General features: G+C 32.4%; 2 protein-coding genes across 2 annotated transcripts; one reads left to right on the top strand and one right to left on the bottom strand.

The window, feature by feature from the left end:
• Positions 1-4,700: 4,700 nt before the first annotated feature.
• Positions 4,701-6,636, top strand: LOC123885562 (protein JINGUBANG-like). The gene has a single exon (XM_045934846.1). The coding sequence runs from the start codon at positions 5,323-5,325 to the stop codon at positions 6,532-6,534; it is 1,212 nt and encodes a 403-aa protein (XP_045790802.1). The 5' UTR covers positions 4,701-5,322; the 3' UTR covers positions 6,535-6,636.
• A 1,389-nt stretch (positions 6,637-8,025) lies between these two features.
• On the bottom strand, positions 8,026-12,335 carry LOC123885561 (ribosomal RNA small subunit methyltransferase G). The gene is made up of 7 exons (XM_045934845.1): positions 12,048-12,335; positions 11,766-11,958; positions 11,131-11,240; positions 10,967-11,045; positions 10,462-10,529; positions 9,269-9,335; positions 8,026-8,485 (listed from the first exon to the last, which is right to left on the bottom strand). The coding sequence occupies exons 1-7, from the start codon at positions 12,228-12,230 to the stop codon at positions 8,373-8,375; spliced, it is 813 nt and encodes a 270-aa protein (XP_045790801.1). The 5' UTR covers positions 12,231-12,335; the 3' UTR covers positions 8,026-8,372.
• Positions 12,336-17,442: the final 5,107 nt, after the last annotated feature.

Raw genomic sequence — 17,442 nt, 5'->3', positions numbered from 1 at the left:
AAACTCTAACCATAATGATTGATCACAAGTTGAATATGTTTCTTAGGAGAACGTCAAAAGTTGTTAGAAATAAGAATTGATTATAACAAGACAACGGGCCGGGTTGGGTCGGTATGGGCCCAAAACCTCAAACCGGCTCAATCCGCGGGTGGAAATCTCTGGCCCATGTCGACCCAAAATCTATTAACGGATTGGGCGGGTTGGGTTTAAGCGGGTTACGGGTCAAACAGATGGTTTTATACGGTTTTGCAGTCCAATTGGTTTCTTTTCTCTGTTTAATTGCCATTTTTTTAATGGGCCTATTTTCAAGTTTTTGAAAATTGCTTTTTAGGTCCCCTTATAAGGCTTCCAGCCCCTTCAAACTGACAAAATTACCCTTTTAGAGCATAGCTTGAGAACGGCAATAATTTCGGATCCTAGATTCCTCAATTTAGGTTTTTTCTTTCTTTCACAACAATAGAAACAACCAATTGCAGCAGGCTGGAACAACAACAAACAATCGAAAATGAGTTTTAGGAAGCAAATATGAATTTTAAGAAGCAAAATAAGCAATATGAAGTGTCATGAATAACAATCAATTCCAGGAAGCAATGTTCTGTTAACAATCAATTCCAGGAAGCAAAATGATTGCATAGAAAAGTTAATGTGCAATGGACTGCATATTAAATCGAACTGCAAAACTAATATACACATCAACACCTAAGTATCCATTAGACAAGAAGTGGATGAAAATAAATCAGACACAAACCAGAATTACAATGCTTACATTGCCTTTAGACATAAACCATACAAGTTAATTACCCAAACAACAATTAAATTTCACCCAAAAGCTCAAGATCACTACCATTACCGATCAATCATGCAATAGAAATTTAACCTAAATTCAATCAATCATGGAAACAAGAACAGAAATTTAATAGAAATTTAAATCCAAAACACGAACACAAACAAGAAAGGGTTCCAGAATCACAAACAGACACACACATAAGAGATTGAAACGTAATGAATTTATGGGTTTAATGTTGTAAGACCTTATTTCCAGAACCACAAACAGACACACAGATCTACAATTTACTAACAAAAAAAAAAAAACAGATCTATTTTTTAGTATGTTGTTTCATCACAAATATGAAAAATTCAAACAGAGATTAAAGATTCTCAAACCCTAACTCACAAATTAACAAAATAATTAGTCGAATAGTAACATCAAAAACCAAAACTTGAGAAAAATAGAAATTGAAATAACAAACACTAACTTGAAAACTCTAAAAATTGAAGTAAAAAAAAAATAGAAAGGAAAGAGATACAAAGGTTGAAGATGGTTGGAAAAAAAAACTGAGATGGGAATTTGGATAATATTACCTTTGATTGAAAAACAAATATACTTCCTTCTTCTTGTACATATCAAGATAAATAAACCAAAAAAAGTTTAGAGTTAGCAAAAAAATTCAAGAAAGGAAAGAGAAACGAAAAAAAGAAAAGGAACAAGAAACAGATGAGATGATGGTGGATGGACGAGAGCGGGCGGCGATGGATGAGGAGGAGGAGGAGGCGGCGGCAGATGAGGTATGCTAGTGAGGCACACTTCTCTGCTAGGGTTTGGAAGAATTACTAGTTGTGGTGAATGAGTGAATGGAGGTGATCTTGTGAACAAAACACGTAAACGACTTCGTATAGTTAAATAAATAAATAAAATATAATTATGCGGGTCGGTTCGGTTAACCGTGGTTCAAATTATTTGAACCGAACCCGACCATTCATAGTCACTTGAAACCGAAAAGTGAGACCCGTGAACCCGCAAACCGCCCGAATCCGACCCATTTCGGTTTTTTTTTTCCCGGGTATAGCGGGCTGGGCTGGTTGTGTGGGCCTTGTCCACCCCTAATAACAAGATATGAGCTTAACAAAGTTGAGATTAGATTGATATTGTTAGCTCTGACACCTTTATGGATTAGAACTTCAAACCTCGCAATTGTGTATATTTTAATAATATGTGCATTTTAGTGATTAAGCAATATTTTATCTCAACCATTTAATCTTAAATTAATGGTCTTGATAATTTTAAACTAATCTTATTATCGTATAATTTGAACCGTTTAATTTTAAACTAACAATCAAGATCAAATTAAATTGTGTATAATCGCATATGAATAAAACCCAATTAAAGATGTAACATGTAAACAGAAAAATGGACCTCCACTCATAAATGGTGGGTCGTGGGAATTAAATTGGATGGTACCAATCAAATGGACGACCCAAATTGGGGGGAAAAATTGGAAGCAATGATCATGAGATATTTGATGATTGGAAACTAATAGGAGGTCCAAATTAATTAATGTGTGTCAAGTGGTTATGAAACAAACTAATTTTCAACTACAAAAAGGTATATGAGCCATGAAAACTCGATGAAGAGCAAGAGCTTATACACCAATTGATCCTTCTCTACTCTAGGGTCCATATGTATAGGTAAACGTCTATATAAATTGTTGATAACGAAAGCAAAAACTTTAATTAAAAAAAAAAAAGAAATAGAAACTTCAAACTTCAAAGTGCACATTTTCTTCACATATAGGAAATTAAGAAGCATGTGAACAATTGATTGAGACATAAGTGAAGACAACTAGACAAGCTGTACGTGCAATGCATGGATACATATTTGTTCCTCCTTAATTTTTTGATATTTAAGATAAAGAGACATGCTATTTGCACACAAATTTGGCCGACATGTATTTTACGTATTAGCAAATACAAAAGGGAGGGAGTGTGCATGCAAATGAAGTACATTGATAAGGAGAGACAAATATATTATTTGAAAATAAAAATTGTATCCAAATCGTATGAAATAAATTTGTGTTTACAAAACATTACCCCCTCAAGATAAATAGCCCTATTTAATTTGAAATTTTGCGACAAATTAAATAATGTCAACAATTTTTTCAATCATTAATCAAACTCGGATATTATCCAAATGATTTTACATTAACCGGAATGTTTAGTACCAGCAAGAATGAATATGCAAGTACAACAACTTTTAGGCCGTTGTCTTCACTAACTTATTATTTTGGTTTTTTTTGTTGACAATAACAAAATGATATTCATTTATTCAAATTGATAGATTACATCAAATACAACCACATAATCAACATCGCTAAAAACGTAAAGGATGAATCTGCGAACAAAACTCACAGCATCCGAGTTAATAGCATACAACGACAAAATGCCTACAACAAATAATATGATAAAGTTAAAGTCACCGAAGTATCCAAGCCTCCGGATCTGCAGCGTTGAAGCCCAAATCATTGGTTGAATCTGTAATTGACTGAAGCCGATCTTTTCAATAGAAATCAAATGAACACCGCACAATACGGGACAACAAAAACGTCGCACAAGACGACGAACAACACAACGCCGCACTCAGACGGCGAAATCACAAAAGAAAAACTTGATCAATGTGAAGATCACTTATTTAAATAAAAAAGAAAAGGAAAAACAATTATGAGGGGTGATTTTGGGTCAAAAATTGACCCTAAAACCACCCCTCCTTGATAGATCAAGAAGGAAAAAAAAACTAGGTTAAGGTGGGGGGCGGCGGCTATTTTGGTTGGTTATGGATGATATAATAGTTGTATTTTTGTCTCTATTAATGTTAGGTTTTTACCCTATTAAATTAGTGATCTTTCTAAAAGAATTTAATTTATATGCACCGTCGGTGTAAAATTATTTTGCACATGCATCCAATAATATACCGACACATCATGTATGGTAATTAAAAACACATGATGTGTCACATTCATTAAATGATGTGGCAACACGTCATTGGATGTATGTGTAAAAAAAATTTACACCGACAGTGCACAACAATTAAACTCTTTCTAAAATGTGTGAGAACTAAAAAATATACTGTATTCGCTTATGAAAATTCCTTTTCATAAAAACAATAATTAAGTCTACTAAGAAAAACAAGAAAGAAAATTAACAAAACAAAAGGAATGAAAAGTCAAAAATAAGGTTTTCTTGTCAAAATAATTTGAAGTATACTGTATATGAAAAATTGATTTTAAAGGGTATTTAAACTTTAAAGTCATGCCTATGATTTTTATTCCCCATCTTTCTTTTTTTTTAATCAAGATTCCCCATCTTTTCTCCTGTACAAATATTCTTTATCTCACTGTAACTTACCCTTTCTATACATTATTGTTGACACTTAACATGATTAAGCTACTTAATAGTGCTTGATAAAGTAATGCATTGCTAAGCCAATAGCTACTAAATTAGGTTGTGGCATGACTGCTATCTATAACTAATCTCAAATTGCTACTTTAATGTGTAATTTCATTTTTATTCTTGGCTGAAATTAAATATGGATCAGGTTTTGGTGCGGTAAAAAACAGGTTCATTTATGTAGTTGTTAAGTTTGAGACCGTCTCAAAAAAAAAAAAAGAGTGAGACCATCCGATCATAATCAGACAATTCAAAATATAACCTTGAAATTTTATATTAGACGAAAATATGAACTCAATCTTGATTGAATAATATTGAGATACTAATTGCACCCAGCTTCATCCATCATCGGCCATCACGACCGCAGCTAATCCAATTCCCCTAAAATATATGGTTTCTAGCTGGCCTGATTATCCTTAACATACCAACTCATATGATAGATAACTAACAATTAATTTAATGGCACTGGTATATGTTTCAATCATAGTATATTCATATCTGACTAGTCCATGGTGATTTGATTACATGATTGCATGCCAGCACTACAAAGGCAGAAACAGCCACCTGAATCTGATTAATGCTATTGCTAACTAGCTAGTGAACAATCTATCAAAGGGGACCATAGTATAATCTACCTCCCTTAGGACCAACTAAAGAAAGCATTACATTTGTATATACTAAAAAATTACTTCCAAGTTAGTTATCCACCGACGGTTGCATAACCAATCTTGCTTAATGCTAACCAATCAAATCATCGTATATGTATGTATCTGTCTGCAGGTCCCACCTCGTACTCAGCTATGGTATAACAGAACTGCATGAACTATTATATAAGTATATACTTTGCTCAACTTTACTTACTTTTCATCTATATATATACTTTGCTCAACTTAGTAAGCTTATACCATGTGAAATATGAATCATGGAATATCAAAGATATTTCAGCAAACTCTAATAACTTCCAAAAAGAGTTAACTTCATTATACCATGTGAAATGCTATGCTATATATAAATCATTTTTTCTTCTCCATTTACATAACTTCACTTATATACCATTTTTGCTTAACTTATTAAGCTTAATTATACCATGTAAAATCAAACATGGAATATCAAAGATCCTTTAGCAATGACTCTAATGACATCCGAAATGAGTCAACTACTACTACTACACGTACTCTTTCTTCGCAACACAGCCTCGCATCAGTTCCTTCCCTCAACTCATCAAATTCGCAACAACATCATAATTCTTCCTTCACATGTATCACAACTCTCAAACTCCAAACTTACATATCCTCTTTAACCCTTGCAGGAAAATTCCTCTACACTGGTTCATCTAACAAAGAAATCACGTCATGGAACCTTTCTGATTTTCATTCTCATCCTGAACAATCGATTACTAACACATTAGAATCCGGAAACGGTGCTGTGAAATCCATACTTGTTCATTCTGACAAGCTTTTCACAGCTCACCAAGACAACAGAATCCGCGTTTGGAAAATCACTGTTAACGATAAGAATGAATATCGACAACAAAAGTTTACTCATTTAGCCACACTCCCAACATTCATCGACCGTTTCTCAAAAATATTGATCCCAAAAAACCATGTTAAGATTCGAAGGCACAAAAAATGTACATGGGTTCACCATGTTGATACAGTTTCTTCCCTTGCCTTATCCAAAGACGGAACCTTGTTGTATTCTGTTTCATGGGACAGAACAATCAAGGTTTGGAAAACTAATGACTTCACATGTTTAGAATCAGTTCACAATGCACACGACGATGCAATAAACGCAATCACAGTTTCTAACGATGGATATGTTTACACCGGATCAGCAGATAAAAAAATCAAGGTTTGGAAGAAAGAAAACGGTGAGAAGAAACATTCATTGGTTGATACATTGGAGAAACATAAATCTGGTATTAATGCATTGGCTCTTAACAATGATGGTTCTGTTTTATATTCTGGTGCATGTGATAGATCAATATTGGTATCTGAGAAAGATGAAAATGGTAACTTGGTTGTGATAGGTGCTCTTCGCGGTCACACAAAGTCTATATTGTGTTTGGCTGTGGTTTCTGATTTGGTTTGCAGTGGTTCTGAGGATAAGACAATTCGAATTTGGAGAGGTAATAATGTTGTTAGAGAGTATTGTTGTTTGAGTGTTTTAGAAGGGCATAAAGGTCCAATTAAGTGTCTAACTGCTGTGCTTGATCATTTTCATGACCAATCATCAGAAACATCTTTTCTTATCTATAGTGGTAGTTTGGACTGTGATATTAAGGTTTGGCATGTTTTCGTTCCTCTTTTATAATAAACTGTATATATCTAATTAAACGCCTTCTAAGTTCGAAAGGTTTGACTGAAACAATCACTAGTCAGATTTTACTTACCTCTTGTCCGAACTTTGAATTACCAGGGTCTCGTTCTCCAGAGAACGGGAGGGTTAAGACAACAAATCTCTGTCCTCTTTTAAAATATTTGTATTCTATTTTTCAACGTCGGATATCTCAGCACTGCCATCATCTGAATCAGCAACCATCAATACTTTGGGCAAGGATTCTGCATTCAGATGTATAGAAAGCAAAGAAACATACATATCTTTATTACAAGAGAAAAAAGAGAATGAAAATAATGATAATATATTCTTCAAAAATAACAATGATGATTGATCATATAGAAACATAGAGAAAAAAGAGAAACACCCTCTTTACTTAGGGTTTCAATAGAATGAGCAAAGCTAAATGGAACTATAGTTACAATGGAGTATATCAACTATAGATTATAAAAGACAAAATACGCTTACATGATAATATAATTATTATCTAGCATCTTCCCTCAAATCGAGCCAATCCAAAAACAAAATCGCAAACCGAACCAATCCAAATCGAAAACCACAAAAACCGCATTTGATTTGGATGAATTTGAATGATTTTTTTATTTAACCGAACAGACCACAGAACACATAACACTCTACCACCACCCTTAATAAATCACAGGAAATATCGAGATATACATAATATGGGAGCAGATTAAGAATGAAAACCATCTCTAAACTAACAGTGGTTATTGTCCTGTATGAGAACACTTTATATGCAGTAAAATCTGAACCTTCAATTTTCATTACAATTTTAATTTTTCTTTTTGAAACATGGATGGTTGTGATTACACTGGACCACCTTCGTTCTCCTCTTTACTTGATCTTTTAAACTGTTCAGAACTCTAATTGAACTATTACTTAGTTTCGGCAAAATAGAATTGCATGTCAGTATGAAGAATATGTGATGCCATGTATTCTTGTTTACAGAATAGAGTTCTGACCCCAATAAAGGATTAGATTATAGCTTGAAGTATACCAGTATACGTATTCTAAAATCTAAATTATGAGCATATATAATCTGTATACCAACAGTACAATATTTGAAATAAAAATAAAAGCAAAGCAAACTTGCTAAATTAATTCATGATTTGTAACTTCATCCTTGATTTGAAGCATATCAAGACAAACTGCAGTTAATCGACAATAGTTGCAAAAAAAAAAAAGTACATTCATCGTTGCTGCATTAATCCACAATAGTTGCAAAAAAAATAAAAATTACAGGGAGTTTCTCCCCCGTGTGCAAATAAGTTCATTCATATTTGACGTGTATGTTAGCTTCTAATTTCTCGAGTCCAAATGCCTTATTGTTGTGGCTCTGTCGAAGCTACAAATAGCAGCTTGAGAAGAGACAATGCGCGTTGACTAATTTTCCACAGAACAAACAGCAGCTAAATTAGATCACCTTTCAAAAGCAAATCCAAAATGTGATCAAATTCAACAGAGCAATAAATTTAATTGCTATACAAAGAAAGAGGACAGGTTTGAGGACAGCTTGCAAATATGTTTATACAAAGGCATATTGTAATGCTTTGTCAGTGTGCAAGTAGAGTAGCATCACAAGATATACAAAGTAAAAAAAAAACAAAAAAACAAAAAAACAACACTAACATTATAAATTTATAATAAATTAGATAACAAATTGTCCTATATGAGTGAAAAATCAGGTCAATCATGCACATCATAGGGTCCTTCTCTCAGACGCTGGTTCAAGAAAAGTGATAGGACCGTGTAGGAAGAACAGCAGAACTCGGCCAACACAATGAGGGTCCATCTTACAATGGTTCTTTAGCTGGTGTACCGGGACCACGGGGATATTTCATTGGCGTGGGATGATCCTTAAGACATATGACAGCAGTACGCTGACCATATGGGCTTTGCGATTCCACTGAACATGCAACATCAACGGAAAATTACTTCAATAAGTTTAGCTCATTCACTGATGATGAAACAATAAATAAAAATGAAACACAAACTCTTGGAATAGAAATAAAGATGGGACCAACATAAGGGTATATAGCCAAAATTAACTATTTCTAAAAATGCCAAGGAAGACGAATATACTCAAAGGCAAGCAGGTATGGGAATCTTCTAATGTGCAACATGCGATTGTGAAATTTACTCATTTAAGAGTGTAAGAAATGTGTATTTACGGCTGTCAGGACTTTCTTTAATTAGGAATTAATTGTTAAGTGATTTTAAATTATTTTGTTCAGCTAGAATTTCATTAGACAATAGAAGTGATATAAGATTATGAGTTTCTTTGGACAATAGAACATTCATTTTATTCACTCCATTCTTCCGAACAAAATGTTATCTTCTAACATTCAGCCTCAGTTCATTTCAACTAAAAACTATCAGTAATCACCTATGTAGTATGTAACTTGACCTGTCAGTAGTTGAGGTAGTAGTATTAGTTTAGAATGTAGTTGGATAGGTTGTCATAATATTAAAAAAATTACATGATGGTTGGCACTAACTGATAGGGAAGTTATAAATCTCTACACTTAACAGAAAATATAAATATTAAAATCCTATATTCGTAGGAACACAAATGAAAGATTCATCTCAGGAATTCATACCAATTTGATTTATTTTTTCTAATAAAAAACAAACTTGGCACAAAAGTATGTACAACAAGAGTTAAGTTTGAAGGTTTAGAGCTGTGTACCTGAGCATACTTGCAATAATGATGCACCCATTTTCTTGATAGCGCTTTCAGCTTTCTTAACTTCATCCTATCCGAGTTCATCACACAGGAAATTAATCGATGGTTCACAATTTCAAATCCATGGGATATTTATAGAAAAACACAGAACAATTCAGCAAGACTTGAGATGTCATGTACTTATAATCTGAATAAACAAAAAATAATACCCAATCCATAACAAAATACTTAACAAAAGGATCCAAGAAATCAAATGTATTTGGTCCAAAATTTAGACAAAAAATTTGGATCCTAATGAGGGAGTATGATTTAACTTTCATCTACAGTCGGTGTATAGTTTCTTTACTTACCAAATAGCTGAAAGAGATTGACTATCACAACGCTACAAGTAAGTTTAACTTAACATTTTAATGATGTGCCAGCAAATCATTAAATGATAGTGTAAAAACTTTGCATTTTACTGGTATTTTGTGCCAGCAAATTATTTAGTGATGCTTAAATAAATATCCTTATCAATATGGTGGTTCAATGACTGATTTTTAAATTGCCAGTTAGAGAAGTTAGGGACTTAGACGGCACCACCCAGTGAAATGGTTCACAGTTTGACCAGTAAGACTAATCCGGTCTGATCTAGTTTTCTTATTCTTAAATATACTTTTTATTCAGGGGAATAACTATCAGCCTACTCTGTTTTCTCTTTTCTAAATGTTATATCCTTTATACTATCTACAAGAATTAAATAACTTTAAAATCTTAATAATTGCAAATTGTCTGTGTTTCCCAAACAGAATTGGGAAACACAAGTGGTTAGAAGAAGATGCCCTGTTATGACATTATCAATTTAGAATTGTACCCTGAAAAATAACTCAATCTAGAGCATGCCCAAACAGAATACATTTTGACAAGTGGTTATTCCTATCCGTCAACACAAGGCCCATAAGTTATCCTTCAATATTCACTCTGTTGTAATTTACTGAACAGGAGAAGCTAGTGATTTTCAGTGTAAGGATTAAAACATTGTAATTCAAATCAGATATAAAACCGGGCATCACACATACAAATTACCCATATTTCTTGTGGTTAAAAAAATAAGCTCTCAGACATTTCTTGTAGGAGAGCAACCACTGAAGCATCATTAAATACCAGCATAAGATAAGGATCAAAACTTAAATAAATATCTAACATCTATTACATACCTCAGGATCATGACCCTTGGCAGCAACAAACATTCCCCCAACACGAACCAACGGAAGACAATACTCAGCTGGAAAACAAATAACAAGAAACACCATAGTAAAAAAAAAAATCACAAGTGTTATTATGGAAATAAAATTGGTCCTTAGAATTGTAGGTCTGTATTAATCTAGTCCCTCACATTATCGATATTCCAACATGATCACTGAAATTACAAAGATTTAATCAAATGTGTACCTCTGTATTTGAAGAGACTAGAGTGATATGAAGTTGGTCATATCATGGATAAATTTAAAACTAGGTGAATAATGTCAAGGATACATTCGGTACCACAATCAAAGGGACAAGTTTGATTAACATTTTATAATAATTTGAAGTATCATTTTGGAATTTTGAATATTGATAATGTGGAGGACTACATTGGTACAACCTTACAATTCCAAGGATCGACTTAAGAATTCACTCGACAATAAAGTATTAAATTATCATTAAGTCGCCAAATAGTACCTAATATTCTCGTCTCTGCAACTGCCCTGGCTACTGCTATGTCAAATTTCTCTCTGAAGCAAAGATTCTGCCCCAAACTCTGTCCTGTGCCCATTTACATTTTAACAAACACATTGAATACTCAAATTAAAATCCTCATTAAAAAAGAAATGAATCCATTGTACCTCTGCTCGTCCTCTTACAATTTGAATGTTAGAGGAACCTATAACACTGACAACATGCTCCAAGAAGACGCACCGCTTGTACATAGATTCCATCAGCGTTACATCCCAATCTATTGCATTAAGGGCATGTTTGGATTAGTTTATTGATTGATCTTATCTACAAACATAAGCACTTATGAGACTATTCAGAAGAGCTTATAAAATAGCTTATAACATGAACACAAGTTGTTTTCAGCTTATTTTCATAAACTCTCTCGTATAACTTATGAAAACAACTTATAACTTATACGAACATAGACTGACTACATTTTATCTTTTGTTATCGAAATAACTTATACTTAAGCATTTAGTATATGATAAGCGCTTATGCTATAGAAACCATGCCTTAATCACACTTCAAAATTAACCCTAGTGTGAACTTATAAAATAGCATAAAACCTAATTTATATTGCATAACCTGTTTGCATAAGCTCAAAAATAAGCTAATCCAAATTCCAAACGGGCCCTTAGTATATGATAAGTGCTTATGCTATACAAACCATGCCTAAATCACACTTCAAAATTAACCCTATCTAACAATAACACATTTTGGTTGTGAAATGCTAATACATTATAACAAATGAAATTCACTTCACCTGGTCGAGCTATGGCCAAAACTACTCCAGGAAGGCCGGCACCAGTTCCAACATCGACAAGTTTAAGCTTATCGATGGAACTGCTGCAGTGATTGATATAATTATCGCTCATCGGAGGCAAAATCGCGAGGGAGTCCTCAATGTGTCTTTCCATAACTTCATTAACTTCTTTAACAGCGGTTAGATTCATGCGCTGCAATTACAATCACAAAATGCAAGTGTTAAACGAGATTGAGCGTTATTGATTTGCGTGTGAGATAGAGAAACTGAATAAATGAATACCTTGTTCCATTGAAGAAGTGTGTCGACGTAGAGATGAATTTGATCTTTCTGGCGGGAAGTTAGGGTTACGAAATGGGATAAATTAGCGGTGGAATTGTGCTTACAGAGAGTTGTGAATTTCCGAGGCGTAAGGTGTTTGTAGAAAGTCCACCGAGAAAACTGCAAATTGAAAAGTACAACCATCTCCCTCCTTCGACCGCGCGCGCTTTCACGTTATCCCGCAGCACTCAACTATTGGTAGCCGTTTGTAGTTGGTTAGTTGTTCTCAACCGGATCAAATGTCCAAAACACCGTCTACATGGGCCGGGTTGAAGCAGTTTAGCCCAAAACTGTAAACCGGATATGTAGAGAATTTCGAATTAAAATCCACTTGCAATATTAGATTTGCTGAGTTTTTTTTTTGTTCACCTTGAATTTTCTCACGTGTCCTACTAAATTACCGAAATACATTTGTTTGTTACTTAAGTAATAAATTTAATTTGCACACCCTAATGAATCATTCTTGTGGTCTCTCTTCACCCAAAGAGAGACCACAATGACACGCTTAAAAAATGTGTGAACTTTTTTCCCATCCGCTACTTAGGAAGGGTGAGAGAGAGAAACATTTTTTTTTAAACCCTTCCAAAAACCACTGTTTTTCACAAAAATCTTATTTTCAACACAATAAAAATATTAAGGAACTCTACAGACATCCCACTAAGCTGAACACAGAGGTAATATGTATTTAAACCTTCCCTCATTCAATTTTGTATGCACTACATTTAATTATTTGTACTAGTCAGGTTCGTTACTTAAGTAGTGCTTGAAGAGAGAAAAAAAGTTGTATCTTAAATAGCATCATCAATGTTTAATTATGTACACTTATGTCCATTATTTTTTAGATCTAATCGCTACATTATAGAGCGTCTGAGATTCTCGTGGGAGATACAATACAGATACTCAACATCTGTTGACATATAGTCCATGGGATGTATCTTCGGTAGCAAGTCTTATTTTATTTTTTATGACGAAATATCTTGACTTATTAAGTCATATCATATTTTTTTTTCTTCTTTTTCTCTCACGGGCATAGAGTTTTGTGAGATAGTTTTAATTTTTAATTCATTAAAAGAAATATTTGTGGTTGTAGCTGAGTTGATAACAAAGGAGATATTGTTTCGTTCCAACGATGAGATTAAAGTACTCCATTGTATCTTCAAGGTGTTGGGTTCCGCGGATTCGGATTGTTATCGTTCTACAACCAACATTTTTTAACGTACTTATTGAAAGGATAATTGTATTTTATTCAAGTTTCTATATTCTTGAATATTTCAATCTATTTATGTACTTATTGAAAGGGTTATTGTATTTCGTTCTTTGCTAGATGCATGTTTTCAAAATATATTCTAACTCAATGAATTTTGTTTGAATTCTTTTATTAACGTGAAATTTGATTTTGATGATCTCTTAAAGTATTCTTTGACTCATATACTTTCCCTAATTTTGGTGAACCCGATGACCCGACTTTACATAAAAAAAAATTAACACAACAAAAGACGGGGAATCTAATTGACCTGTTATTTTTTGTGTTGTGTGATTAGTGCTTTATTAATCTTTATTAAATTTAGTTATGTTGATTATGATTTTAAATCAATAAGCAGAGATCAATCTTTATAAAGATCGTGTAAGGGGTTTAAAGAATCGGTCTATTGAGAAAAGGAAAAAAATATATAATAAGCTCACGTGATGATCAAATTTATTTCAAAATACGTCTAACATTCAAAAAAAAAAATCAAAAGAAGTTGTTAAACAACTTGAAATTATCCATTTTTAAAAAAAAAAGGGTAAATAGTGTCATACCCCCCTGCAAAATAGCAGAGTTTTGCGTTACCCCCCCTGCAAAATATTTTTTTGAGATTACCCCCCTGCAATGTCAAGATTCTTTGCGTTACCCCCCTGGCTCAACAAGTGGGCATATGACATGGAAGAATCTTGACGTGGCATGACACGTGGAAATTAATTTATTTTTTATTTATTTTTAATTGCCAACTCAGTAATTATTTATTTTTTAATTAAAAAAAATTAAAAAAACTTTTTTTTTTACGGTAACTTTTTTTTAAAGAAATCTTTTTTTTTTAAAGAAACTTTTTTTTTAAAAAAAAACTTTTTTTTAAAGAAACTTTTTTTTTAGAGAAATTTTTTTATTTAAAGAAACTTTTTTTTTCGTTCCGTTCATATGCAGCGATTGTTCTTCGTTTTCAATATCAATTTGGGGGTTAGGGCAAAGCGATTGTTCTTGCGTTACTATGTGATTGCAATTTTTTTTTTGTTACTCTATTATTATTAGTTATTATTATTATTATTATTATTATTATTATTATTATTAGTTTTTTGGTTACTATTATTATTATTAGTTTTTTTTTCATCTTCGTTTTTTTTTGTTACTCTATTATTAGTTATTATATATATAAGAATTTTTTATATATATATATAATAACAACTTTTAGTCAAAAAAAAAAACTTTCTTTTAAGTAAGTTCATAAAAATATAACAACTTTTAAGTTTTTTTTTTTTTTAATTAAAAACCCACATTAATTAATGAGTTGGCAATTAAAAATAAATAAAAAATAAATTAATTTCCACGTGTCATGCCGCGTCAAGATTCTTCCATGTCATATGCCCACTTGTTGAGCCAGAGGGGTAACGCAAAGAATCTTGACATTGCAGTGGGTAATCTCAAAAAAATATTTTGCAGGGGGTAACGCAAAACTCTGCTATTTTGCAGGGGGTATAACACTATTTACCAAAAAAAAAACTCATGCTTTATATTTTCGTTGTTAGGCATGTACATGTTGACGTTAAGTAAAACACTTATTACAAATGAAATATACATAAAGTAAATAATTTTGATTTAAATTTTTATTATATTCCAATTATTTTTTTAATAGTTTGTTATTGTTGACTAAACAATAACATGTGTGTGTTTTAATTATGTTTTTCTCTATGACCATTAATTAGAAAGAGGGCAGGGTAATTAATGTGATCCATGCAAGTAGATATTTGCATTTGGATCCTCAGCTGCAAAGTTCACTGCTGCAGTCTCTGCTGCAACTACCGCAACCATAGGATCCATCCAACGTCTGTGATTAAAAATGAAAAAGTGCTTGAAGTTTTCCACGGTCTTCCTTTTCACTTCTGAAGTTTTACACATCTCCTGACATAAACACTCCAATTAGCCATTAATCCCATTATCAATCCCCATTTTTTTTCATCTGAAAATTGGGTTATCCGTAATCATCTTTTTTCATTTTAATAGTCATTATCAACTTGTCTTTCTTAATAATTTTCCTCCTCATTTTGCACAGACAACACGACATAACAACCACAAATGAATTGTTTAAAAAAAAAAAACCACAATTGAACTTTTATACTTAACTGAATTAAAAAAATTGACCAAAATATTTGCAGCAAAATGTTTTGTATAATGTTAAGAGCAACTAAAATATCAAAAGGTTCGACTTTGTGAATCGCGATTTGGCCCGCCGCCGTGCGCCGATTAAGTTCTTCGTGTGTGTTTATAAGTGAAACAAATCGGGGGTTTCATCGCAGTGGCTTCTCCTTCTGGTAGTGGCAGTTTCATCTCTGTGAATTAACTATCTCATGCTCGCCGTCGTGTGCCGATTGGCTTCTCCGTCTGTGTCTACGCTCAACAATTTGGGGGTTTCATTTCATCTCCTTATCTTTTCTTGAAACAGTTGAATGGTTTTTTAGTCCTACTTTTTTCATCTTTTAATGCTATTGTTTTCATCTTTAATCACAAACGTCCGTTGGATCCTACAGTTGATGTAGTTGCAGCAGAAATTGCAGCAGACATCTTTGCAGCAGAGGATCCGGATCGGTAGATATTTCCCGTTTTTATTGTAGATATTGGACATTGGTGTTTTCCCTTAAGTTACTACATTTGAAAACAATGTCTGGAATTCCGAAAATCCAAAAATAATACTTTTTAGGTTTCTGCTAAAATTGAAACATGTATTCGGATCTCGTTTAAAAACTTCTTTGAACTTGTGGTGAACGATTTATAAAGATGGCGATATTAATAAAAAGAAGATTAAATTGAAAAGCAAAACTATAGTACTCCTCTTTAATGTCATAGATTTATCTCAGATAAAGGTATGCAAGTTTTCTTTATGAATAATATTGTTTTCTATAATTTTTATATTTATAGTGATTTTGATTTTTGTGATATTTATACCAAGTAACACTTGAAATATTCAAATTGATTAGAATTCAAGTTAAACAATGGTTGCCATCACTATGGTTAGCTAGTAGACTTAATGAACCTCTATGCGTTTCTTTTGTGCACGAAATGTTCTTTGTAAATAATCTTGCAAACTTAAGTGATTGGGAAGATTTTACAAAACTTATATTTTCCGATGACCGGAACTCACAACGAGGAAGTGAATTGCAAAGCGCATAACACGTTCGAGAAGGCTCAAGAGGTTGCAAAAGAACTTGAAGTTAAATTTAAACTCTTCAAAGAAAAGTAAGTCATATTTTTACAAAGTTTATTGGGATTCACATAATGAATTTCAAATTCACATATTGATTTTCTTATTTTTTTTCTTTGATTAGCTAACAACAAAAGCTAGCGATTCGATTTTTGTTGTTGGAAATATATACATTGACATAAGCAAAAGGCTTTTTGCAAATGGCGAATTACTTGAGGTAAAAATCAATGGCTTTGATTCAAATACTAGCCACCTTAACTTGCTATAGTAGATCAATTAGAGGGACGCGTGATATTTTTATTTGTTTGACTTTATCATAGCTCTTAAACAATGTAATGTGAACCACACAAATGCATGTTGTAGATATCATTATTATTATTATCATTATCATTTGATTGCTTAAGATTAATTTTTCTTTTTTTGTCTTTGAAGGCCGAATTCAAAAACATTCAAGTGAAATTTTTAAACAACTTGAAATTATCCATTTAAAAAAGTAATTTATCCTTTTATAAAGTTTGATTAATTCACATTTTTTTCTTTGATTAGTTGATAAGAAATGACTAAATTTTATTTTCTTTGCGTCATGTACATGTTAGCACATGTAAAACACTTGTTACAAGTAAAATATACATAAAGTAAGTAAAAATAATTTTGATTTAAATTCTTATTTTACTCCAATTATTTTTTAAAAAATAATCTGTTACTGTTTACTAAACAGTAACATGTGTATCTGTTATAATTATGTTTCTTTTATTATGTGGGTTCAAAGTACAATTTTGAATAATAATTAACTTATCGGTATCCATTGCACGTCTTAAATAAAAGATTGATTGCTCCGTATGATTTTTAATTTTATTTATTATTATATTAGACTTCTTATTTTATTAAAATTTATTTATGTTTGG

This window comes from Trifolium pratense, linkage group LG5 (assembly GCF_020283565.1).
Source record: "Trifolium pratense cultivar HEN17-A07 linkage group LG5, ARS_RC_1.1, whole genome shotgun sequence".
Classification (NCBI taxonomy): Eukaryota; Viridiplantae; Streptophyta; class Magnoliopsida; order Fabales; family Fabaceae; genus Trifolium; species Trifolium pratense.
This window is presented reverse-complemented; position numbering and strand designations above follow the sequence as displayed.